Genomic DNA, 27,977 nt, shown 5'->3' on the forward strand with positions numbered 1-27,977 from the left:
TTCCTTTCCTAGTGCATTTTCTCGGCAGCAACGCGTACTTTTACCCTACCGCGTTTCATTATGTATCACTTTGCATTCTAATGAAATCGGCTGTTCCTATTGCATGCTAGATAAAATGGCGGCGTAAGAATTAATGTCACGAAAAGAGAAATTAAAAGAAGCGAAAAGTAGTAAATTCAGCGGGTTGTATTTAACGAACTGTAGTTTTCTTATATAAAAGTTAACACCCCCTTTTCTTTTTGTTTTTCTAAAGTAGCGATCTAGTTGTTTATGGGAATATAAGTCTCTGAAAATCTGATATGCTAGAAAATGTCGAAAAACCGTTAGAAAGTGAGTGGATTTTATATGAAATAAAGAACAGCTGGATTTAGTTGTGTTCAGCCTATACGCAATTAAACATGTGATGTACGGTACGGTACGGAACGGGGAATGAGAATTATCCAATCGCTGAAGATCACAACAACAACTTGTTTACAGAATCTAACGGTATTGTCTCTTGTTTTTATACTTTAAGATTGCTGTATCAATGTTTATATTTTATGCAGTATTTTTTATGCATTACACCTCCGTTACAAGTCATGTTTAAGCCTATACTGCATTTGTGCATATATTAATGAAGTTGTTTTTGTGCTGTTGTGGGTGGGGCAACAGGCTGTGGCACTGTCAGGTGTTGGAGCCTATATAGACACATTTAAAAGAAATACAAGTTAAAGCATAGCAAAAGTCCCTTCTAGGGCACATCTATGTAAATATATAATGATCACCTTGTAAGATTTTGGTTGTAATGTCTGCTTTAAATATGGAAGGGGTCCTGTAGGAAAAGCCTTGCAGGCTATTCTTATGTAATAGGAGCGGAAATGTGCAGCCCGATACAGGACTCGAACCTGCGACCTTCTGCTTGCAAGTCAGATGCTCTACCAACTGAGCTAATCGGACAATCGATATCATAGACAAATTATATACATTATATACACACTGCTACATTCCTCCCTCCTTTTTTTCAAAGACAAACTCAGATTCTTTTGACTAACCCAGCCATTGCTTCACCCTAGCTCTAGGATTCCAAGGCTAGCCACCACACTCACGGCACCAATGTAATAGGAGCGGAAATGTGCAGCCCGATACAGGACTCGAACCTGCGACCTTCTGCTTGCAAGTCAGATGCTCTACCAACTGAGCTAATCGGACAATCGATATCATAGACAAATTATATACATTATATACACACTGCTACACTTACAACTCTTCTGTAAGAATAGTGAAAAGTCCGCACGTGGTTATTCCTACAGCAGTTTTGTATTACAATTCATTGTACTGAAGTCATTCAACTGATATATTTTCAACCGATTTCGGAATGGCATGCAATCACAGAGCTTTTCATCAGGAATTTGGAAAGAGGCATTGGCCTTTCAAATTGGGAAATTTATGTGCGATAATTGCCCATTTTGGGAAAAATTATCAACCGGAAGTAAACATCGAAAGAGGAAGCAAATTTATCTCCCCTGAAACATGGACTAAAATCCAGGCCATGGAACATAATGTATTATAGACTGGCATTGTGTCACAGCTGGTTCTGTGGGCTGTTAGGTTATTGTACGCATGTGGGACAAAAAATCGATGCCAGACAAACGCTTCCTCTGGAAATATTAAATGTAAACAAAATCTTAACCATCTGTTGCATGATTTGGGGAAAATTTACCTTGCATTTTGGGAAATATCTCTGCCACAGTTGGGAAAAAGTTGTATATTTTTGGATTGGGAAGAGGCCTTTTATAGGCCTCTGTTATATAAGGATGAAAAGCCCTGAATCACACTTAGTCAGAAATGAAATGTCAGGTCTGAATTGATGCAAACATGTCAAGCTGATATGTGACAAACGAAAACAATAAAACTAAATTACACAGGGTTCGAATTTAGCCATATTTTCTACTTGCATTTTTTCGCAAGTGGTATTTTTTTTAACTTGCTAAATGAAAAAACAACTTGCATTTTCCGCGACTTGTCACTTTATTACAACATTAACACAAACATCCACGTGACGAGTCAAGCCAATCGTATCTGCGCTATGTAAATAGTAACTTATTACAGATTACCAAAAAACCCACCGGATGCGGTAAACGTCATCAAAATTAGCGCAGGTACTTGTCAGCAGTTGAAAAAACATGCGCACAGGACATATATAGAGTGTAAACTTCCGTTTACGATGAAAGATGAAAGAGTGCTCCGAAATTCGTTCTGCAAATGACAATGCGCTGCAATGACCGCGAGTTGTTAAAGAAAGAACAGTGTAAGATCGAGACGACCGTTAGAAATGCACATTATTCGGCCAAAAATTTTCACTCGCAAAAAAATGCTGGTGTCTGAAATCTCACCTCGCAGTTTGAAATTTGCACTCGCATTTCGCGAGTATGCGAGCTTAAATTCGAACCCTGTTACAGCGCAATAAACATGTTTAGAGTGGTAAGAGATTTGTACTGTTGTGAAACATGTGCATGTAATATATATGGTTTTTTTCCGATTAATTTAGAATACAAATTTCTGTTAAATAAGCATTTTACACTTACGATAAATTCAGTGCGTTAAAATTGTTTGTTTATGTGACAAATGGATGTAATAAAGTTGGGTTAAATTATATTAGTCCAATAAATTCAGTATGATGTGTAACTCAAAACTGCCGTAGGAATAACCACCTTTGGGTTTTTAGCTCACCTGTCACAAAGTGACAAGGTGAGCTTTTGTGATCGCGCGGTGTCCGTCGTCCGTCCGTGCGTCCGTAAACTTTTGCTTGTGACCACTCTAGAGGTCACATTTTTCATGGGATCTTTATGAAAGTTGGTCAGAATGTTCATCTTGATGATATCTAGGTCAAGTTCGAAACTGGGTCACATGCCATCAAAAACTAGGTCATTAGGTCTAAAAATAGAAAAACCTTGTGACCTCTCTAGAGGCCATGTATTTCACAAGATCTTCATGAAAATTGGTCAGAATGTTCACCTTGATGATATCTAGATCAAGTTCGAAACTGGGTCACGTGGGGTCAAAAACTAGGTCAGTAGGTCTAAAAATAGAAAAACCTTGTGACCTCTCTAGAGGCCATATTTTTCATGAGATTTTCATGAATATTGGTCAGAATGTATATCTTGATGATATCTAGGTCAAGTTCGAAACTGGTCACGTAGGTCAAAAACTAGGTCATAGGTCTAAAAATAGAAAAACCTTGTGACCTCTCTAGAGGCCATATTTCTCAATGCATCTTCATGAAAATTGGTCAGAATGTTCATCTTGATGATATCTAGGTCAAGTTTGAAACTGGGTCATGTGGGGTCAAAAAACTAGGTCAGTAGATCTAAAATAGAAAACTTGTGACCTCTTAGTGGCCATATTTCTCAATGGATCTTCATGAAAATTGGTCAGAATGTTCACCTTGACAATATCTAGGTCGAGTTCGAAACTGGGTCATGTGCGGTCAAAAACTAGGTCAGTAGGTCTAAAAATAGGAAAACCTTGTGACCTCTCTAGAGGCGATATTTTTCAATGGATCTTCATGAAAATTGGTCAGAATGTTTACCTTGAAGATATCTAGGTCAAGTTCAAAACTGGGTCACGTGGGGTTAAAAACTAGTCAGTAGATCTAAAAATAGAAAACCTTGTGACCTCTCTAGAGGCCATTTTTTTCATGAGATCTTCATGAATATTGGTCAGAATGTTCATCTTGATGATATCTAAGTCAGATTCAAACTGGGTCATGTGGGTCAAAAACTAGGTCAGTAGGTCTAAAAATAGAAAAAACCTTGTGACCTCTCTAGAGGCCATATTTCTCAATGGATCTTCATGAAAATTGGTGAGAATGTTCAGCTTGATGATATCTAGGTCAGGTTCGTAACTGGGTCATGTGCGGTCAAAAACTAGGTCAGTAGGTCGAAAAATAGAAAAACCTTGTGACCTCTCTAGATGCCATATTTTTCACGAGATCTTCATGAAAATTGGTGAGAATGTTCACCTTGATGATATCTAGGTCAAGTTTAAAAGTGGGTCACGTGCCTTCAAAAACTAGGTCATTAGGTCAAATAATAGAAAAACCTTGTGACCTCTCTAGAGGCCATGTTTTTCAATGGATCTTCATGAAAATTGGTCAGAATTTTTTATCTTGATGATATCTAGGTCACATGTGCTCAAAAACTAGGTCACTGTGTCATATAATAGAAATAATGATGTCATACTCAGTTGAACACTGGGGCATGTGGAGATAGGTGAGCGATTCAGGACCATCATGGTCCTCTTGTTTATATTTTGTATGGGAGAGCAGTAGGACTAGCCATCGGTGGGCTTTTCACTGTTCTTATGGGAGAGCTGTAAGAATAGCCTGCGAGGCTATTCCTACGGGACCATAAGAATAGCCACTTCCTTTAAATATTTGTCATCAGTGTGTTAAACCTCAGGATCAGACACAAGGACAGGACCATTCTACCTTATTGACATTCCGTATCCCTCTATTTAAGCGCTCCCAGGGGCTTTACATTTTGCACCAAGGTACCAAAATACAAAAAGCTAAAATTTTGAAAAAGAACATGTTGTTTTCTGCTGCCTAAAAATGTGTCAAGTTTGCTATTTCCAAAGTATTGATGCTAACATAAGTTGTTAAATCCAACAACAAAGTAAATCTGTTACCACGTTCAATTGAGTAAATATAGCATTAAGAAACATTGGCTGTACACATTGACCCGGTCAGTTCGTCAGTTCGTGTCCAGATTTAGTGTACCATTTAATGTGTGAATTTGTTGCGCACAATTACTGAATTAGAGGGTCGCAATGGGGTTTGTTTTCACATAAATATTTACCATGCATTTGAAGGTAATGACATATGTTAACTTGCGTGAATTTGTTGCGCACAATTACTGAATTAGAGGGTCGCAATGGGGTTTGTTTTCACATAAATTGACCATGCATTTGAAGGTAACGACATATGTTAACTTTTGTGACAAATAGGATGTTTGGCATGTTTCAACAAAGCCACTTTTCCATCCTCTGGTTTAGCAGTATGTTATCCACAGAGCTTGTTCAGTCAGTGAGTAAATGCCTCAATTAGGAAAAAATAATTTTAACGTCAGAGGTTATTTCTGAGGTCATGGAGTTTGATTGCCAGCTTGTAATGACAACAGCTTTTAAGGTCAGTTGCTCAGTCAAGTGTGACTTACCAATTCTAAGTGTTCCTTCTCAAGATAAGGAACATTAACTGGATGCCTTGTCTGCATTGTAGCTTATTGATATAGAGCATGGTCTTGCATTACCATACACTGAAGGATTATTTTGGTTGTTCTGCAACTGATGGGCTATTCCAGCAGTTAAGACAAGCTTACTGTTGCTGAGTGGCTGCTTTTTAATTTCTGACATTTGCAGCCATCGTGACATTACAGCTTGACCTGTTACAATATAAAAACAAAATGTAGGCGTCAGATTAGTTCGACTAATCTGTCGGTTGATGTGCGAGCTTGGATTTGGCAAAACATAGGTTGTGCCCTCAGGTGGATCTGGCAGGAACAAGTGGTGGGTCTGGCGTGATGTCAACTAAGTTGTGTAAGATTTTGAAGAACATGGTTGTTTCCCCAGTGTTGTAGTGTGTCCCATTTCAGGTCTTGTAACTTGCTGGTGATACTACTAGTCCAAGCATAGTTGTTGAACACAATCTAGGAGCTCTTTGCTGAACCATTTCAAGTTTTATAGATAGGACTTTCGAAAGGGACACCAGTCTCAGACAGGTGAAGCATGTTCCACAGTAGGGCGGACATAGGTCTTGTATACATTGCCTTTAGCACTGACTGGGCTGGAACGGATGTTTCTATGCAGAAAAGATATGGTCGAGTTTGCTGTCATGGAGATATTGTCGACGTGTTTTTTTTTTCCAGGAGAGTTTGTTTGAGAGAGTAACGCCAAGATACTTTGCACTAGGTGTAGTTTTCAGGTTTGTTCCATGTAGACTATAGGTTGTGATGATAGGGTTTCTCTTCTTTGTTATGTGGATGACTTCACACTTTTCTGGATTGAAGTCCATCTGCCAGTCCATCTCCCAAGTACTGAGACTGTCAAGATCTGCTTGAAGCTGGTGTGTGTCATCCTGAGACCAAATGTTCTTGTACAGCTTGGAATCATCGGCAAATAGACCGGTGCTGGATTTGACCTTGGAAAGTAGGTCATTTATATAGGCCAGAAAGAGTAGTGGCCAAAGAACACTGCCCGGTGGGACGCCAGAAGTGACAGGAGAGATAGAGGAACAAGTGCCCAGGAGGACAACTTGTTGAGTTCTGGACGACAGAAAGTCTTCAATCCAGGCATGGATGTTAAGAGTGGGGCTCTTTATCAAAGGCTTTGGAAAAGTCTAATAGGATAACAACACAGTGATCGAATTTAACTTTTTTTTCCAACTAGCAAATTTTTGCTAGTGCCATTTTTTTCCACTAGCAAAATGATGGGTTCCACTAGCAATTATTTAAAAGCTGTTTACGTGCTAAATTTAAGTTGTTTTGTTGTTGTTTGGTTTCATATAAAAGTTCACGGTCCTGACAGGCTTGGGACTTCCTGATTTTTAAAGTACGATGCAAACCAAAGTATTCAGTGATTCTTTGGACTTTTGGCTGGACGTTGATGTTTTAAGTTTTTCTCAGGTCACTGCGGGTAGTGTTGCTAGCATTTTTGAGCTCCGCGGACCTTTTTGCACCAAGAAACATGTTAATATTTTCCTCTCCATTTTTGCAGAACTTTGCAAATTACAGACGTCCAAAATGAAAACAAATATTGCCTAGACGCTTACATATCTATCCGATAATTACTTTTGTATAAAGCGACAACGCCGACAAGCGTCTAGAAGCTGTCGCGTGTTTATCGGTAAATTAACTGCCCAAAAGGAGTTTTTAAAGGGAAAAGGACAGTTTGAGTGAATTCTCCGATTTTTGAACGTGATAGCGAAAACAATTTGAGTGCCATGATTTTCTGCTCGCATTTTTTTTAACTCGAAATTTGCGAGTTAGCGACCATTAAATTCGATCCCTGCAACAATGTGTTCATTGTTGTCTAAGCCTTTGGCGAGGTCGTTGGTGGTGTATCTTTTTAATTGCTGGGAAGATTTTCATAAAACTTGCAGTTGCCCGCATTTGTTTTTAGCTTGATTATACAAAGTATGGAGAGTTATCCTACTCGAGCTGGCGTTGGCCTCTGTGTCCTTCCGCGTCTGCACTTTGGTTAAAGTTTTGATGCAATTTCTCATTATCTTTGTTCTAACTTGATGGATTTGCTTCAAACTTAAAATAATTGTTCCTTATCATCACCCACATCATATGGCACAAGGGTCATAACTCTTGCATCAATATTTCATAAATTATCCCCCGTTTTTACTTAGACTTTTAGGTTAAAGTTTTGATGCACTTTCACTTTATTTCAGTTATTAATACTTAATGGATTTGATTCAAACTTAAAATAGTTGTTCCTCATCATCACCCGCATCATATGGCTCAAGGGTCATAACTCTGGCACCAATATTTCATGAATTATGACCCCTTTATACTTAGAATTTCAGGTTAATTTGGTGCACTTTCACTAAATATCTGACTTATTACTAAATGGATTTGATGCAAACTTAAAATAGTTGTTTTACCATACCACCCACATCATATGACACAAGGTGCATAACTCTGGACAAATTTTTCATGAAGTATGCGCACTTTTTACTAAGAATGTTATGTTAATTTTGATGCATATTCACCATATCTCAGTTATTAGAAGTAGTTGTTCCACATCATCACCCGCATCATATGACACAAGGTGCATAACTCTTGCACAAATATTATATGAATTATGCCCCCTTTTTGCTTAGAATCATACTTACATGGTATTTTGATACACTTTATCTTTACCTGTCTTATTTCTTAATATTTTGACACAGACTCAAGCTATTGTGCAATATCTTCATCCACCATTGGAATCCTCAGATGTACCCAGTTTCACTATCCAACATCAAAAAAGTCGAGCGTCCTGTCTTCTGTGACAGCTCTTGTTAAGGGGTAAAAAAAAATTGTTTGTTTCCGGTATCCCGACCTACCCTAAATTTTTGGCCCGACCCTAAATGTTTTTATGGCCTTGGAGAATAATTTTTTCAACTTTTTGACAAAAAGTTGCAAAACTGCACTTTTCATGCTTTAAACATGGTCAGTGATGTTAGAAATCAACTTACTGATGCTCTAAAGGCATAACCCCCATACTTGTATTCATTTTTTGACACAGAAATAATTTCCGAAAGGTCTCCCTTAATAAAAAAAGGAGCATGTTACCGGAAACAAAGAATTTTTTATTTAGGCCTAATCTCATGATGATGTAGTACCTGCAGAGAGCACAAGCTTGATCCCTAGATCCAAGATCGAGGTCACACTTGGAGGTCAAAGGTCAAATAGCTTAAATTCACATCTGCCCCACACAGTCTGAACCACTTTAGATTTAGTTGTGTAATATTTACATTTTGGCTGACCACTCCCTTAATTTCTTGTTAATTGATATTGTGCTGGACCTGTTTTCACCATTGAAAGTCTGAAAGTTAAACTTTTGAAGAATGGCAAAATTTCCATTTGCCACCATTTGGTTTAAATAGCATACTGATTACATTTTGCTGAGCTGTGGTATGTGTAGAATATAAACTAGTGCAATGTTTTTTATAACAAGGCTATCATTAAAAATTATTTGTTTGCAGTAACACAACATCCCTGTGAAAATCGCTGCAACCAAACTTTTTTCCTATATATGATAATATGCAAAAAAAAATCTTACTTACCTACCCATACAGATAACCTTGGGTCGCATTACGGCAAACAAACAATTTTTTAATTATGGCCCAATCTGTGCTATTTATTTAACAATTTCAGTGCAGAAAAGATAAATAGATCATTTTGAAGGTTTCAGACTAAATGCATTACCTTAAAGATTCCTGTGAAGTTTAATTTTGAATTAAAAATCGTATCGGTACAAAAAATAAGATCCTGGTATCAGGTTATCTCTTTGTATCCTGGATCATCTTTTCTTTAATTGAGTTACTGGTATGTTAATAACCTGTGTTACCTTACTGAATGCATGTTAGTGTGCATTTCTGGCGGAATTAACAATCATTTGACTTCATATTTAAAGGCAGAAAATATAAATTGGTTACAGGTAGGATTAAATGTCTTTGTTGGTTTTCACTGATGTATTTAATGTTTTTAAACTATATATTTAAATTTTACACACATCTGAAGTCATTTTAGACTACCCTGCCTCCACACACAACACTGCCACTCAATTTTGGCTGCAGCCAGGCTGCTAGTTAAATAATTTCCTAATTAACTGGAAAAAGACGGGATTTATGACAGGCATATATAATTAATTTTCCTATTACAGTTGACAGCTAGAAATGTGAGAGAAGTGTACCGGCTGGATTTACGAAATATTTGAAGGCAGCAGTACAACTGTATCAGTTTTCAGTTGACCGTTATTACACTAGCTAAATGTAAGTTATTTAATAATAACGACCAGTATGATAGTTTTGAGAAAAATCTGCCTACATGTACATTTTCAGTGTGCTTTTAACCATAAATATTGCATATTTACAATTTCGACGGTTTGAATACAAAAAAAATAATTTCATTTTGAATTAAAAGAATATGTGGGTGGTTGGTAGATTTATATATATATATATATTCAAGTGTACTGTTCAATAAAAATATTTGTGATCGCGCTTCGTCCGTGCGTGCGTAAACTTTTGCTTGTGACCACTCTAGAGGTCACATTTTTAATGGGATCTTTATGAAAGTTGGTCAGAATGTTCACCTTGATGATATCTAGGTCAAGTTTGAAACTGGGTCACGTGCCATCAAAAACTAGGTCAGTAGGTCTAAAAATAGAAAACCTTGTGACCTCTCTAGAGGCCATATTTTTCACAAGATCTTCATGCAAGTTGGTCTGAATGTTCACCTTGATGATATCTAGGTCAAGTTCGAAACTGGTTTACGTGCCATCAAAAACTAGGTCAGTAGGTCAAATAATAGAAAATCCTTGTGACCTCTCTGGAGGTCATATTTTTCATGGGATCTGCATGAAAATTGGTCAGAATGTTCATCTTGATGAAATCTAGGTAAAGTTCGAAACTGGGTCATGTCCGGTCCAAAACTAGGTCAGTAGTTCAAATAATAGAAAAACCTTTTGACCTCTGTAGAGGCCGTATTTTTCATTGGATCTGCATGAAAATTGATCAGAATGTTCACCTTGATGATATCTAGGTCAAGTTCGAAACTGGGTCACGTGCGGTGAAAAACTAGGTCAGTAGGTCTAAAAATAGAAAAACCTTGTGACCTCTCTAGAGGCCATATATTTTACATGATCTTCATGAAAATTGGTCAGAATGTTTACCTTGATGATATCTAGGTCAAGTTCGAAACTGGGTCACGTGCCATCAAAAACTAGGTCAGTAGGTCTAAAAATAGAAAAACCTTGTGACCTCTCTAGAGGCCATACTTGTGAATGGATCTTCATAAAAATTGGTCAGAATGTTCATCTTGATGATATCTAGGTCAAGTTCGAAAGTGGGTCACGTGTCTTCAAAAACTAGGTCAGTAGGTCAAATAATGAAAAAACCTTGTGACCTCTCTAGAGGTCATATTTTTCATGGGATCTGTATGAAAATTGGTCTGAATGTTTATCTTGATGATATATAGGTCAGGTTTGAAATTGGGTCAACTGTGATCAAAAACTAGGTCAGTAGGTCTTAAAATAGAAAAACCTTGTGATCTCTCTAGAGGCCGTACCCTTGAATGGATCTTCATGAAAATTGGTCAGAATGTTCACCTTCTATCTAGGTCAAGTTTGAAACTGGGTCACGTGCCGTCAAAAACTAGGTCAGTAGGTCAAATAATAGAAAAACCCTGTGACCTCTCTAGAGGCCATACTTTTCATGGGATCTGATGAAAGTTGGTCTGAATGTTCATCTTGATGATATCTAGGTCAAGTTTGAAACTGGGTCAACTGCGGTCAAAAATTAGGTCAGTAGGTCTAAGATTAGAAAAATATTTTGACCTCTCTAGAGGCCATATTTTTCAATGGATCTTCATGAAAATTGGTCAGAATTTTTATCTTGATGATGTGTAGGTCAAGTTCAAAACTGGGTCACATGAGCTCAAAAACTAGGTCACTATGTTAAATAATAGAAAAAACGACGTCATACTCGAAACTGGGTCATGGTGGGAGCGGTGAGCGATTCAGGACCATTTTGGTCCTCTTGTTTTATTAAGTGGGAAATTGTTTTTGTGCAAAAAAAAAATGAATACAGTGAAGGGGGGTATGCTTTTAGAGCATCATTGAGTTGATTTCTAACACCACTGACCATGTATAAAAAGTGCAGTTGAAAAAAAACTTCTTCAAGGCGATAAAAGTATTTAGGGTTGAGCCAAAAATTTAGGGTAGGTTGGGATACTGGAAACAAACAATTTTATTTCTATGTACACTTAAGTATTTGCCACAGAAAGAATACACTGTAAGTCATATTTTTATATAATTATATAATTTTGCAATTCATACCTTGAATTGAAATATAGACCAGATTAAAATCATACAAATGCATGGGAAGATGATGTATGTTTCAATTTTTTCAAAAACAGACATCCAGTTTTGATGGTCTTTAATTCTCATGTTGAGATGATCTATGTCATGAGAAAACCAACATAGTGGGTTGCAACCAGCATCCGCACAGTCTGGTCAGGATCCATGCTGTTCGCGAACGGTTTCTCTAATTGCAGTACGTAGGCTTTAAAAGCAAACAGCATGGATCCTGACCAGCTTGCGCGAATGTGCAGGCTGGTCTGGATCCATTTGGTCGCAAACTATGTTGGTTTTCTCATGGCGAGGCTCAGATAATTATTAGCTTTACCACCTTAGATTTTGAAGTTTCAGCTAAATTTTTAAACACTGGTAGTCATTAACCTACGTTCTCATTAAATTATTTACTAGCAGACATGGCTTATTTAGGTTCAGTATCGGGTAAGTGATCAGTGTTTCACCCAGGTTTCGTTTTGATGAAAAATCCAATTTTTGTTTTTAGCTCACCTGTCACAAAGTGACAAGGTGAGCTTTTGTGATCGCGCGGTGTCCGTCGTCCGTCCGTCCGTCCGTGCGTGCGTCCGTCAGTCCGTAAACTTTTGCTTGTGACCACTCTAGAGGTCACATTTTTCATGGGATCTTTATGAAAGTTGGTCAGAATGTTCATCTTGATGATATCTAGGTCAAGTTCGAAACTGGGTCACGTGCCGTCAAAAACTAGGTCAGTAGGTCTAAAAATAGAAAAACCTTGTGACCTCTCTAGAGGCCATAATTTTCAATGGATCTTCATGAAAATTGGTCAGAATGTTCATCTTGATGATATCTAGGTCAAGTTCGAAACTGGGTCACGTGCGGTCAAAAACTAGGTCAGTAGGTCTAAAAATAGAAAAACCTTGTGACCTCTCTAGAGGCCATATATTTCACAAGATCTTCATGAAAGTTGGTCAGAACGTTCACCTTGATGATATCTAGGTCAAGTTCGAAATTGGGTCACGTGCCTTCAAAAACTAGGTCAGTAGGTCAAATAATAGAAAAACCTTGTGACCTCTCTAAAGGCCATATTTTTCATGGGATCTGTATGAAAGTTGGTCTGAATGTTCATCTTGATGATTTCTAGGTCAAGTTCGAAACTGGGTCACGTGCCATCAAAAACTAGGTCAGTAGGTCTAAAAATAGAAAAACCTTGTGACCTTTCTAGAGGCCATATATTTCAAAAGATCTTCATGAAAATTGGTCAGAACGTTTACCTTGATGATATCTAGGTCAAGTTCGAAACTGGGTCACGTGCCATCAAAAACTAGGTCAGTAGGTCTAAAAATAGAAAAACCTTGTGACCTTTCTAGAGGCCATATATTTCACAAGATCTTCATGAAAATTGGTCAGAACATTCACCTTGATGATATCTAGGTCAAGTTCGAAACTGGGTCACGTGCCATCAAAAACTAGGTCAGTTGGTCAAATAATAGAAAAACCTTGTGACCTCTCTAAAGGCCATATTTTTCATGGGATCTGTGTGAAAGTTGGTCTGAATGGTCATCCTGATGATATCTAGGTCAAGTTCGAAACTGGGTCACGTGCGTTCAAAAACTAGGTCAGTAGGTCTAAAAATAGAAAAACCTTGTGACCTCTCTAGAGGCCATATATTTCATGAAATCTTCATGAAAATTTGTCATTATGTTCACCTTGATGATATCTAAGTCAAGTTTGGAAGTGGGTCACGTGCCATCAAAAACTAGGTCAGTAGGTCAAATAATAGAGAAACCTTGTGACCTAACTAGAGGCCATATTTTCCATGGGATCTGTATGAAAGTTGGTCTGAATGTTCATCTTGATGATATCTAGGTCAAATTTGAAAGTGGGTCACGTGCCGTCAAAAACTAGGTCAGTAGGTCAAATAATAGAAAAACCTTGTGACCTCTCTAAAGGCCATATTTTTCAATGGATCATTATGAAAGTTGGTCTGAATGTTTATCTTGATGATATCTAGGTCAAATTCGAAACAGGGTCATGTGCGGTCAAAAACTAGGTCAGTAGGTCTAAAAATAGAAAAACCTTGTGACCTCTCTAGAGGCGATACTTGTGAATGGATATTCATAAAAATTGGTCAGAATGTTCACCTTGATGATATCTAAGTCAGGTTCGAAAGTGGGTCACGTGCCTTCAAAAAGTAGGTCAGTAGGTCAAATAATGAAAAAACGTTGTGACCTCTCTAAAGGCCATATTTTTCATGGGATCTGTATGAAAGTTGGTCTGAATGTTTATCTTGATGATATCTAGGTCAAGTTTGAAACTGGGTCAACTGCGATCAAAAACTAGGTCAGTAGGTCTTGAAATAGAAAAACCTTGTGACCTCTCTAGAGGCCATACCCTTGAATGGATCTTCATGAAAATTGGTCAGAATGTTCACCTTGATGATATCTAGGTCAAGTTTGAAACTGGGTCACGTGCCTTAAAAAACTAGGTCAGTAGGTCAAATAATAGAAAAACCTTTTGACCTCTCTAGAGACCATATTTTTCAATGGATCTTCATGAAAATTGGTCAGAATTTTTATCTTTATAATATCTAGGTCAAGTTCAAAACTGGGTCACATGAGCTCAAAAACTAGGTCACTATGTCAAATAATAGAAAAAACGACGTCATACTCAAAACTGGATCATGTGGGAAGAGGTGAGCGATTCAGGACCATCATGGTCCTCTTGTTATTTTTTTTTGTTGGTGTTTGATTTATTTGGAACAAACACAGGTGTGTTTGTTTTGTTTTGGGCAGGTAACAAATAAATTTTTTAGTTTAGTTACACCAAGAAACAAGGTTTAGGGGGGTGGGAGTCATGTTATTTGGCTGGTAGGTTTGCAATGCCACTGCAAAAAGTTTGTGGGACAAGCATCTTACTAGCTTTATATATTCCATTGAAACTCCCCCCTCACAATAGTCCAAAAAATTGTACTCAAGAATTAAATATCGTTATATTTTTTTGAGTGGTCAATACATTGTATCTCCTCCTCTAGACAGACAACATGAAATATCAGAATGTAAAATCGGTCTACCTGAAGTCTTTCTATTTAGACTACCCTTAGAACACATACCAGAAACTGCCTGGAGGGTTACACTGAGGCTTCCTCCAGAAACTACCTGGAGGGTTACACTGAGGCTTCCTCCAGTGTTGAAAGCTGGGAAGTTGCCATTTGACCTAAACTTTGTTGGTATGACATGAAATCCAAATAAAACAATAATTTGGAAGCAAGCAAGTATTTTTTCCTGGAAAAGCCAGTGATGCGGAGGTACAGCATTACTGCAGTAATGTTTCAAATCTGCCATTTCATTGAGTGTGTGACATCTTATTTAAGTTAATCACTTGATATAATTATTTAAGTCTTGGTGACACTATATTGTAGCTTTAGAAACATTCATTTTCAGTGGACTATATAACAATGGGGATATTTAGTTTTTATTTGCTTTTATTGCATTAATATCGTGCACAAGGTTATGGTTATGGTTGCTATGTTACATTGCACACAAAAAAAATGATTTGAAAAAAAGAATTAAACGGTACTGTTGTATGTAAATTTAACATAATTACAAATCATATTATCTGTGTTTTCCCTGGCCTATTGAATTCACATGTAACATAAAGGATCATATCTGTCAAGACACACATTGTGCGTGTTTCACACACATTTCGTCCCTAGATCACGCACACACGCCTACTATTCCAAGTCACACACTTTTTAAAAAATAAAACGATTAATTATTTTATGTAGACATTCGTCCGTGCAACGTGAAATTTCAACCACATGAACGAACATCACAAAAAGTAAACATGCAGGGAGATGATTCAAAACCAGGTCTTTTCAGTGTTTAAAAAAACCCCACACTACCGTAACTTTTCCATGTGAGGGCCTCTAGCTCTGGCTTCTATGGGGAAGACGCCCCCCTCCCCCCACGAGGGGTAACCACCCATTTGAACCCTGATCACATTCATGGTATTTGTAGAACCTTGACAGCCCGGGAAGCCGTTAATAATATTTGTGCTTTCTCAGAAGAAATAATACATAATATCTATGCATTATGATCCGACTTAATTTGCACTAATTAGTGTTAATTGGCATTCACTGAGTTTCTGATATTGCCAATTTGGAGGTAGAAATTGTCAGACTGGATTCCCAGGCTACTATGAAGCATAAAATTATGTCTAGTTTAGGGTCAGCTGTTAGCTAATACTATTGGTGGATGTCCAGTGTTCTGCATTCATTTTTCTGTGTCAGCATTTTACTTAATCATCTCATCTGAAACTATCAGTCAAAATTACACCAGACTTGTTGTATGGAGCATCCTGGCGTAGAGTTTGTTCAGATAGCTTTGCTTGATCCCAGTTAGGGCGGCAGGGCCTGCTGAACAAAAAAACCCCATCTTTAAACAGTTTCTTCTAATGAACTGTGTGATGGATTTTCACCGAACTTGGTCTATAGAACCCTTGTGCATACCTTGCACAGATTTATTCAAATACTCACACATTTCTTCTTTTTTGGGGCTGACTGGGATATAAGTAGAAAAAGCTTTAAACAAATTCTTAATATGAAGAGCTGGATAGACATTCACCAAGCAATATTAGCATGATTAGAGCAATCTGAGACTGACCAAAATTTTCACTTGTTGATCTATATTTCTACTTACATTGTTAGAGAAGCCCGCCCGCTTAGCTCAGTAGGTAAGAGCGTTGGTCTACGGATCTCGGGGTCGCGCAATCGATCCTCTGGCAGGGCGTATGTTCTCCGTGACTATTTGATAAACGACATTGTGTCTGATATCATTAGTCCTCCACCTCTGATTCATGTGGGGAAGTTGGCAGTTACTTGCAGAGAACAGGTTTGTACTGGTACAGAATCCAGGAACACTGGTTAGGTTAACTGCCCGCCATTACATGACTGAAATACTGTTGAAAAACGGCGTTAAACTCAAAACAAACAAACAAACAAACAAACATTGTTAGAGATGGGGAAATCTCCAACCCATTTCTCATGTTGATCTATGTTTCTTCTTACAGTGTTAGAGATGGGGGAATCTCCGACCCATGGCTCAGGTGATTATGACTACCTCATCAAATTCCTTGCTCTAGGTAAGTGTTAACATTTAGCCTGCTATATTTCTAAAATGGACTGGTCCATCATTCAATTTTGGCAATACCGTCTATTATTTGAAGAGGTGTTCACTGAAAATTGACTGACTGAATTGCAAACAGTGCAGATCATGATCTAAATTCCCTGCTGTAGGTAGAGGTATAGAAAAATACTAGCAACGTCATAAAAACTGCAATTAAGGTAAAAACAGCCATATGTCTGAACTGCTAGAGAAAATTAAGTCCATATCTGAACTGCTTCGTGTTTGTGTTCAGACTGCTCAGAAAATAAATGTCTGAATTCATTTTGTTGGACTTTCTGTCTGAGCTTCTGGGTAAAATTGAATTAATTTGTCTGAACTACTGTGTGTCTCTGTCTAAACTACATTAAAAATAGGGTGTACATGTATGTCTGAATTGCTTGGACTTCCTGCGTACGTAATTTGCACTTGAAGATGATCAATTTTCATGCTATTGCATGGAAACTGCTCAATTTGTAAACACTAACAATTCAGTTGAAATGCAAAGATGTATATAGGGAATGTAGTGCAGTAGGATGTAGAACTTGTGTGTTGTATGTCTGGGAGTAGGGAACTCCTTGGCTAAGTGGTTAAGGTAGCTGACTTAGAATCACTTACCTCTCACTGATGGTTCGAGCCTCGCTCATGGCATGAGGAAACCTTCTTAAAGAGGTTCGATGGTTCTACAGAGGAGCATGCTCGTGAGGAAATAATGCAAGGAGGTTGCCATATTACCTATAATTTTGTCAATGTGACATTTAACCTAACAATAACATAAATGTGTGGGAATATGCATGAATGACCATTGTACAACACTTTGAATTTAGGAAATTTAGTTGAACGACTGCAAGTACTTGTTTGATGCAGGTGACCACTAAGACAGATTCAACTGTAATTGCTATTAATCTTTAGCCTGCTAAATTTCTACAATGTACAGGCCCATCATTCAATTTGGGCTATACCATTTATTATTCGAAGGGGTGTTAACTAAAAATTTACTGACTGAATAGCGAACAGTGCGGGCCATGATCATTCTGCACAGATGTGCAGGATGATCCTGGTCTGCACTGGTTGCAAAGGCAGAATCACTTGCTGGCTGCAGGCTAAAGGTTTAGTCTTGTCATTAATCTTACATAAACGTATTTTATGGTTGATTATTTCCAGGTGATTCAGGTGTTGGGAAAACTTCCATGTTATATCAGTATACAGATAATGTGTTCACAGGTAAATTTATCTCGACAGTCGGGATCGACTTCAGAGAAAAACGTGTGGTAAGTTGTATAACTAGTTTACAAGGTTCATTATATGGCTGCTAACTTTGTATCGTTTACCCATCAACCCTATGGGGTCAAACCCACTCAGGTCCTTATGCGGGGGAAGATATCGAAATAGCTTGTGGTTCAAAGTCATTCAGTTTGGTTCTACCCAGATGCCTGAAATGATATTTTTGGTTCAATAAGGTAAAGGCAAGTTTTACTTAACAACAGGCAACATGAGCTACAAAGCTCTTGAGTGACCAACTGCATACTGTTAAGTCATTAATATTTCATCACCTTAGCGCAAAAAGTGAATAAGTCCTTCTTTAAGTCAATGCAGTTATCCACTTCTTGCAATGAGGTGACGATTTGTTGGGGATTAAGTTTTGTGAATTTTCCTTCTGAGCCAGTCCACAAAAATAAATATCAATAAACAAGTAAAACTTTTTCTGTGCTCAAAATATTGTTAGAAAAAAAATGTTATAACCAAGTAGGACTGATGGAACACTTATTTGAGGATTTTCACTTTGAGTTGTAGTCTGGTTGCATTTAAGTGACTCAGGTGGAATAGGCTTTCTACATGACAAGAAACAAGATCTGTTCGTAAAACACGCATGCCGCTCCATGATGGCCTCTTGTTATCACTATGACCTTTGTCCTTTCACCAGCTTACCCAAAAAACAATAGGGTTATCAACTGACAACAGGTGATCTTCTATAGAGTTTGACACATATAAGCCAAAGCATTCTTCATTTCGCAATTGGAAGCTATTTTCAGTCTCCATGTCACTGCAGCCTTGACTTTTGACCAAGTGACACCCAAAACAGTAGGGTCACCTACTGATCACAGGCAGTCATCCTATGAAGTTTGATGCCTGTAGGCCAAAGCATTCTACAGTTATCGATTGGAAGCTGTTTTCAGTCCCAAGGTCACTGCATCCTTAACCCTTGACCTACTGACCGCCAAAAAATTTGGGTCATCTACAGACCAAAAACAATCATCCTATGAAGGTTGACGCTTGTATGCTTAAGTTTTCTTCAGTTTACAATCAGAAATCAACAGATAAACAATTCTACTACTGCATGCCTCCCACTGTGGGGATAGGGGCATAAAAATTCCAGTCAAGTCTGTTGATACTGATGTACTTCTGTTTCTGCACTCCACTGAATGTTAGGAACTAGTAACCTTGGTATGAACCATGCATCAGTGCTTTTGATTTGATTTTGTTGGGTTTGACTCACACCAACACAATTATAGGTCATGTGGCGACATTCTAGCTTTCGTGGAGAGGTGACCCTCCATGCATTATTTCGTCATGATGTCACATAGGTAGAGCCACCAACCTTCTATATAAGCCAGCTGGATGGCTTCCTCACTTGATTAATTCAATTCCCTGAGTGAGGCGCGAACCAACATCTGTGAGAGACAAGTAATACAAAGTCAGTAACTTTTACCTGTCTTAGCCGCGGAGGCCCATTGCATCAGTAGCCTGCCCTATAATGCAAACCAACTGACAATGTGTTCAGTTGAATTTTAGTCACCATAGTTTGTACTATTAGTCCCAAGTGAATGTGCTCTGTATTGATTACCATTTGTGTAATTAGAAGCAAATTACAATAGTTTCACATACTGTTTAATCATTAATATTTGTGGGGGAATAGGTTTTAGATTTGCGTGCTTTGTTGGCAAATAAAACAAGGTTTTGAGTTTAGATGCAGAGTGATCTAATCACAAAGACTGAAGGCCTGAGTGATTAATTATGAAGCATCTGAACGAAAAACATGTTTTATTATCCAACAAAGCACGCAAAACTAAAATCTATTTCCATTCTAACAGGTTCGAATTACACCAGGAGTGGGTGCTAATCTAGAATTCTTTTTAGGGGTAAATGGACGCGTGTCTTCCCTTGGCGCTTAGCAATGTGATTTTATTGATAAATATGGTTTTAAATACGAGGGAGTAGACTGGAATAGCCAAAAGTAGGTCATTTTGCGTAACATGTTTTAATTGACAAAACAATACATGGTAAAATCCAGCTTTGTTTATATGAAAGAAAAACTAAAAAGTATTAAAATTTTTGTTTCATTTTATCTTCAAAAGTCAAAAGACACAAATTTATATTCTCACAAAACAGAAGTTTTAATCAAAACCACAAAATTTCAGACCAACAAAATTTAATGATTTTGCAGTAAAGAATATAATTTTGTGCTTGACATTTACAAATTGTGATTAATATCTTTCTAAATAAATGATAAAAGCCGTTAATTGGAGAAGTAAATGGTGACATTATGGTCTGTATATGTTTGCAAATGTGTACTCTATATTTAATGGTCAGTAGTAAAATTAGTATTCAAGTTTGATATTTGACTTGTCTGTACAAAGGACTTATTTCCAAATTAATATAGATATTATTAAATACAGACAATCCTGAATAATTATAAAGAGTACTTGGCAATTTTTGCAGGTCACAGGACCTCAGTGTTCTCTTCTCATGCCATAATTCACTGCAGTCAAACCTGTATTAACCAGCCAGTCAAGGGAGTAGTACACTGGCTGCTTAAGACAGATGGTTGCTTAAGACAGGGGTTTCTTAAGACAGGTGGTTGCTTAAGACAGGTGGTTGCTTAAGACAGGGGTTGCTTAAGACAGGTGGTTGCTTATGCTTAAGACAGGTGGTTGCTTAAGACAGATGGCTGCTTAAGACAGATGGTTGCTTAAGACAGATGGTTGCTTAAGACAGATGGCTGCTTAAGACATGGGGTTGCTTAAGACAGATGGCTGCTTAAGACATGGGGTTGCTTAAGACAGATGGCTGCTTAAGACAGGTGGTTGCTTAAGACAGATGGTTGCTTAAGGCAGGTGGTTGCTTAAGACAGATGGCTGCTTAAGACAGGTGGTTGCTTAAGTCAGGTGGTTGCTTAAGACAGGTGGTTGCTTAATAAGACACGCTGATATAAGAACAGACTGTCAGTTTTAGAAGTATGTAGACTGGCTTTTAAAGGTAAGTGTCTGCTGAATGCAGGTGGCTGCAATAACAGGTTGAACTGTAAAGTTGTCTTTTAAGCCTGTTGCCAGCTTTGATTGTCAAACAAAACTTTCACAAGCATTCCACAGAATCAAATCAGTAGTGAGCATGATACCATGGTTTTCATAATGTTTTGGGATTTCAGTTTGAATCAGTTGCTATGGATATCTTGGGATGTCTAAGTAATGAATAAGGTTTAGGCCATACGAGTGAGAAGATACTGAGGCAAGTTCTGCTGGGATCATTAGAGTGGGTTCTCAGATTGTACTAATGCCCGTTCTTCCAAGAAGGCTCACAAAGTAAACTTAGAAAAAACCATCATCTTAGTTGAAATGAATGAAGATATGGTTATACCTGTGGTTAACGATTGCTTGTGAAAAATGACAACATTGCTATAATGACCACTTGTTTTTGCTCTTCGTAACACTTGTACTGTATTGTAAGCTAAAATTTGGAGATGACTTCAGATCACTTGCCCCTCACCGTTGTGGGTTCGAGCCTCACTGGGGGCATTGAATTCTTCATATGAGGAAGCCATACTTGTGTCGATGTGATGTTAAAACCAATAAAAACAAACAAAATTAGAAGGCAATTAACAATGGTTATTTACATTGACAGGTACATAGAGCACCTGGTACTGATGGTACGCTAGGAAGAAGTCAAAGAATACATCTACAATTGTGGGATACTGCTGGTCAAGAGAGGTAACTCAGCTGTTTCTGAACATTTCTGATACTGTATATTTTTGCTTATAAGATACACTCACTTACAATAAGACGTACCCTGACATAGGACATACAATTGGGGGTTTCTTTTTCTTAAGATGCTTTAAGATGTTCCCAACCCTTTAAACCTGATATAATATGTCTTCTAATAAGGCGACTTATAAGAGAAAATATACGGCAAAGGACTTGCTCATTATACAGTGTACTTTAAGATATGGTGAAAAGCTAAAGAGAGATTCTTGTTACTGTATATTTCCTCATTAATGCCCCCCATGTGTAATTTCTGATATGCATGTATTAATATAACTTAAAGGTAGTTCTGCGTGCTCATTTAACAGGTGTTACGTTAAAAATGTCATCTATCCAGGATGCCTAGAAAAATGCCAGGTAACCATTATAACGGTATCCTGTGTATTAACCCTTACCTGCTATGGAAATGTAATCAAAAGTCTGATTTTCCCATAGAAGCACTTTGTGAACATTGTCCGGAGGGCCAAACTGACTGATCAACAATATATCTACTGTAAAAGCAGAAATTTTGTGAGGGTTTAATTTTGTTACATTCGCTCGACCCTACATCTCACAAAAATTAATACTCGTGTAAATATTCACCATTAGTTTAATTCAGATTCAAGTAGGATACCTCTTTTACAATTTTGCGAATATTAAACCTCGCAAACATACTCCAAATTTCGAATACAGAAATTTTGATGCAACGAAAATATATGCTTTTACAGTATAATTGATATAAAGAAAATACTGTTGAAAAAGGTATATATTGATTCTCTGCTAAACTAACCTTGTAATGTTCACAGGTTTAGGAGTTTAACTACTGCATTTTTCCGAGACGCAATGGGATTTCTACTCTTGTTTGATCTGACAAGTGAACAGTCATTTATGAATATACGCAACTGGTTGACGCAACTTCAGACACACGCATACTGCGAGAATCCTGATATTGTTTTATGTGGCAATAAGGTTGATCTAGAAGATCAACGACAAATCAGCGAACAAAGAGCCAGGGAGATGGCAGAAAAACATGGGTGAGTACCATATATTCGCTTATAAGACGTCCTCGCTTATGAGACGCACCCACCATCGGACATGCAATCTCAGGTTTCTTTATCTTTTAATTCTCTTTAATGCCCATGTAGTACATGCTTATAATATTGAGCCGTACCATGAGAAAACCAACATAGTGGCTCTGCGACCAGCATGGATCCAGACCAGTCTGCGCATCCGAGCAGTCTGGTCAAGATCCATGCTATTTGCTTTCAAAGCCTATTGGAATTAGAGAAACTGTTAGCGAACAGCACGGATCCTGACCAGACTGCGCGAATGCGCAGGCTGGTCTGGATCCATGCTGATTGAAAAGCCACTATGTTGGTTTTCTCATGGCACGGCTCATATTAATGCTCCACACACTTTGAACTTGAAATATGACTCCTATTAATGCATCTTATAAGCAAAAATATAAGGTAGTGGTTACTCATTTCACAGGCTAAGTGCGCTAAGGACTTTTAATTGAGTGTGGATAGCAGTCATTCATTTAACAGACGTAGCATACCAGGGGCCTATATTCATCAGTGCTGTAATCCTTAGGTCTCTATAATTATACATGTGTTTAATTTTGCTGATTTCATGCACCCCTCTGCCATTGTGTTGGAAATGTAACAAGCAATTTAGGGATGTATTATAATTTCTTTTAAAAAAGCCTTATAGCTGGATTTCGGAAGGTCATTGATTCTACCAGTATGTCTACACATTGATAAAATAAATCTGTGAGGGATATCCTGGTTCATTCTTTATAATTAAAGCTGGAAAGTTGCCATAGGACCTAAATATTGTGTAGGCGTGACTTAATACATCAAACACAATTTAAGTTTTCAGTCTGAATTGTGAACTTGAAACCTCTTGAAATAAAAGTTGCTATAATCTGTTTAAAAATAATTTATATAGCTGAAAATTTGTAGGTGTTTTTCCTATGATTAAAAACATCCGAGAGTGGAATTTTGTTAAAAATTGAATACATTTAATATGAATTTGTATAATGAAAATATGCAATTTTGAAATGTTACTTTGAAATTGATTAATGGTAGCAGCGAGAAAGTCACCTTGACTTGCTAATCCATATGGGAGAGATTCTTACAATAAATTGAAAAAATCACAGACAATAGATTTTTTGTCTGTAGTCAGTATTGCTTTTGGGGTTATTAGCTAGGTTAAATATCAGGGTCAGGAAACAAGCTTGAGACTGAAAAGATGTGTGCATCAAACAGAGTTCTGGTGGCAAGAGGCGTGCAAATATTTTTTACATAAAGCTCCTGCCTTATTGAATTTCAAAATGAATTTATGTGAAATGTTACAAAAATTATTGATTTTTTTTTCAGATTGCCTTATTTTGAAACAAGTGCAGCAAATGGCCAGAATGTTGCCAAGGCAATAGAATGTCTCTTGGACATGGTCATGTTGCGAATGGAACGTTCTGTAGACAAGTCCATTTTTCCTGGATCTAAAAATAAAAGTAGATATGAAATGGATGAAGCTGGAGGTGAAGGAGGCTGTGGCTGCTGATTGGTTGTTATTTTTAGTTTATATGTTACTATTTATAGACAACGCCTACAAAACTTTAGAGAAACGAAAAAAAGGACCATAGATATTAGTTTAGTTAAAGGAAGGTAGTTTTTATCAGCATGCCCATTCACGCACTGCAGTACGTGAATCACGCACAAAATATCAAATGCACGCATAAAAATCACTTGTTGGGGGTACATGCACGCAGAGATTCGGAACTCCTGTTCAGCTGGCAAATCGCTGTTTATTTCATCATGCACTTGCCAATTGTTTGGTACAGTCTTAAACGCAGATCCGGTCCAGGGACGTGATAATTTCGTTTCCATCACCGAATTCTCGGCGTAATTGTCAGCCGCATAGAGGGGTTTCGTAAGTGTTTTAGTCAGACGTCACATGGGTCGTGTGCAAAAAAGTATGGATTTAAAAGGCATTTTAGCTTTTATAAACTCAACAAAAGGTCAACAGTATTTTATTTTTGGATATTTAACTGCAATTTTGATACACATTGCATATCTGTAATAGTTTGGGCATTTATTATTGATTGGCGATTTTTATCAGTCTTCAGTTGACTGTATGTTATTTCGGACAAGTCATGTTCCGTCCACGAAATCGGGAATACATGAACCGTGCTGAAAACTTATTTATATTTAGTATAATATTGGGAGGGGTCCTATGATTCAAAATTTCCTATCTTAACTTTGGAAAAACATTTTAAATTTTCTAAAATTATCTCGTCTGTTATACCCCACCCACGAGAGTTCTGCATGAAAAAAAAACATGTATATACAAATTTCAGTAGTTAAATAGAAAAATTTCAGATCTACCATGTAGTGTACCCCCAGATTTTGAAGTGTACCCCTATTTTGCAAAAGCAGGGGGTACATGTACCCTTAACTTTAAAAATGAGTGGGCATGCTGTTTTATTCACCTTTATGTGATTCATAGAGGTAAAGAATGGAATTGTTTAGCTTTTAGGAACAAATTATGTTCTTAGTACTTGAACTAGTATAGTCAGAGGGGCCATGGCATTTTAAATTTATATTGTTGATATGTCTTTAATGGTTGCTTTTGCCTGCAAGAACCAATTTGTATAAAATTTAGCTAGAAAATCTTAGCTTCTGCATGCTACATTACAGTTCAGATTTAAGCTGTCATAGCAACTGCTTAAGAATTTGGGATATTTGGAACCCCTTTGCCTTCATGGTAAAACCTGAATAACCAAATAAAATAATTGACACAGTAATTGTTTCAGTAAGAAATGATATTTTTTGTCCATAACTGTGATTCATTACTGTTGTGAAAAGTTTTTGTTATAAAATCGAGATTATTTCATTGTTGTACAGGCGTGCATACATTGTAGGATTTTTAGTCTGTAGTTTTCTAAATACGTCTTTTGCATTTAAAAATAAATAAATCACGTAAAGCGAAATTTCGAAGTTTAAAACTTTGTACATTTATGCGATGGTTTGAAATATCATGCTGTAAAATCATTTAATTTCATGGGCATTAAATTTTGTGGTTTTAGTTATGGGGATATGAATTTGTGGATTTCAGTTTTTGAACATATAAATACAAATAAATGGGAATTTTTCTGTATGACTGTATGTGTATACATGTATGTATACACATTTTGAAATCTAGGCTTCTCTGTTGTTAAGAATACTCAGCCTTGATGTTGTGAGATTGGTGTTTGTAAAACTGCAAGTATTTCAAATTGTTAAATTCTGCATACTGTAAAATCATTTAAATTCGTAGGCATGAAATTTTGTTGTTTTGGTCAACACGGCAATTTCGTGGGGATATGAATTTGTGAAATTCAACTTTTGAACATAAACTGAATGGTAATTTTACTTGTTCGATGGGATTTAATTTCGTGGATTGACTTAACCACGAAATCCACGAAAATTAGTCCCCCACGAATATTAATGATTTCACAGTATTTAATGTATAATGACTTCTGTTGTAAGTTGGTGTAAAGGAGGAACATGTTAAATACCTTATGTTTCTGCAGGCCTAAATAAATAAGTGATATTGGCAGTAATGATCAGGCCTGATGAAAATAATTTGATTTCATACAATTAAAATACATGTACCACTTGCTCCAGCACCCTGCAAAGTCCCTGTCTATTTTCATATATTTCTGTGTTTGCATGGCTTGAAATCCTTGATAAACAGTTATATTTACATTCCTTGTGACTTGCAGTGAACAGGGCTTTACTGTAAAGTTTGTAAAATTTAGCAGTTATTTTAGATATTTTTTTTTTAAAAATTCCGTATGTTGTGTTGATATAAGAAAAGCTATTTATAGGTTGTGTACATGAGAACAAACATTTTTTTTACATGCCAGACAGGATTTTTCCCATGTTTTTACTGGTGCTAGAAAAACTCATCTTTCACTCCGAGATGTAGGATGACTTGCCTGCTGTAATTTATGAATGAATGCATAATTTTCAAAGACTTTTATAATAAAATAGTGCTTAAAAAAAGCATTTTAAATGTTTTACTTTATTTCTTCTGTAAATTGAAGAAAATGGTATGCAAGGAAAAGAATATATCACTAGTTGAGGTAGCAGAGGGAGATGTCTGGTTCTCATGTTAGTGTTTTGAAGTAACTCGGCAGAGCCTCATTGCTGTCTTAACAGTTACCATCGAGTTAGATATTTTCATTCATCGCACCTTAAACTGTTGAAAGATTCTTATAATTTATAAAAAAAAAAAATTTCATGTGCCAAATCTAAGTTTTGAAAACAAACTTTCCCCATGTTGAATCATATGACTGGGTTCTAAATACTTCACTTACATTTTGTAAAAAAAATAAATATATGAGCCGTGTCATGGGAAAACCAACATAGTGGCTTTGTGACCAGCATGGATCCAGACCAGCCTGCACATCCACGCAGTCTAGGTAGGATCCATGCTGTTCGCTTTTAAAGCCTATTGAAATTGGAGAAACTGTTAGCGGACAGCATGGATCCTGACCAGACTGCGCAGATGCGCAGGCTGGTCTGGATCCATGCTGGTCGCAAACCCACTATGTTGGTTTTCTCATGGCGCGGCTCATATAAAGCAATTACAGTAAGGGTAAACAGTACTCTTACATGAGAAGAAATGTGTAACATGATCTGTAGAAATCTTGACCTTTGACATAAGTGGGATATTTTGGCAGAGTTTATACTTACTGTTGATTTCTTTAGGTTAAAATATTCATACTTTTACATGTAGAGGATCATACATTAGTATATTTACATATTGAATTTATTAAATCCGAATGTGAGGCTCTTTTATCATTTTTATTCACAAGTTATATAAATTCAGTGTCAAAAGACACAAGTATAAGGTTGTTTTTATCACAGAAGGTTTTTTTCTGAAAAACGTTGAAATTTCTTCTGTTTGTCTATAACTAAAATTTCTTCTGTTGTTACCTATAAATTCTATATTTGAAACAATGTCAACATCAAAATGTTACTGTCATACAATATCAAGAATATAACATGATGTTATTTCACTGCCATGACATCAAACATTTGATAAATAACATTTTTACAAACTGAGTGGAAACTGCTGAAATTTTTAATTACCTCCAGCAGTTTTTAATTCATGTTCAGAAACAGTTTTGGAGATTTTTCTTCATAGCAATTACCGGTAGGTTTACAAACTTAAA

The 27,977-nt window shown here is 37.0% G+C and overlaps 1 protein-coding gene across 1 annotated transcript; it reads left to right on the forward strand.

Annotated features, from left to right (window-relative positions):
• The first annotated feature begins 447 nt into the window (after positions 1-447).
• On the forward strand, positions 448-27,186 carry LOC123542640 (ras-related protein Rab-27A-like). The gene is made up of 7 exons (XM_053530820.1): positions 448-486; positions 9,412-9,520; positions 16,645-16,716; positions 17,901-18,007; positions 21,636-21,721; positions 22,558-22,785; positions 24,133-27,186. Exons 3-7 carry the CDS (start codon positions 16,653-16,655, stop codon positions 24,314-24,316), a joined length of 669 nt encoding a protein of 222 aa, XP_053386795.1. The 5' UTR covers positions 448-486; positions 9,412-9,520; positions 16,645-16,652; the 3' UTR covers positions 24,317-27,186.
• Positions 27,187-27,977: the final 791 nt, after the last annotated feature.

Source organism: Mercenaria mercenaria, chromosome 19 (assembly GCF_021730395.1).
Source record: "Mercenaria mercenaria strain notata chromosome 19, MADL_Memer_1, whole genome shotgun sequence".
Taxonomy (NCBI): domain Eukaryota; kingdom Metazoa; phylum Mollusca; class Bivalvia; order Venerida; family Veneridae; genus Mercenaria; species Mercenaria mercenaria.

What these genes read in the sequence shown, in the direction of transcription:
- LOC123542640 (XM_053530820.1), top strand. Translation starts at nt 16,653, where the DNA reads ATGGGGGAATCTCCGACCCATGGCTCAGGTGATTATGACTACCTCATC. An exon ending in CATCAAATTCCTTGCTCTAG is followed by an intron (nt 16,717 to 17,900) that starts GTAAGTGTTAAC and finishes GATTATTTCCAG; the next exon opens with GTGATTCAGGTGTTGGGAAA. An exon ending in ACTTCAGAGAAAAACGTGTG is followed by an intron (nt 18,008 to 21,635) that starts GTAAGTTGTATA and finishes TTACATTGACAG; the next exon opens with GTACATAGAGCACCTGGTAC.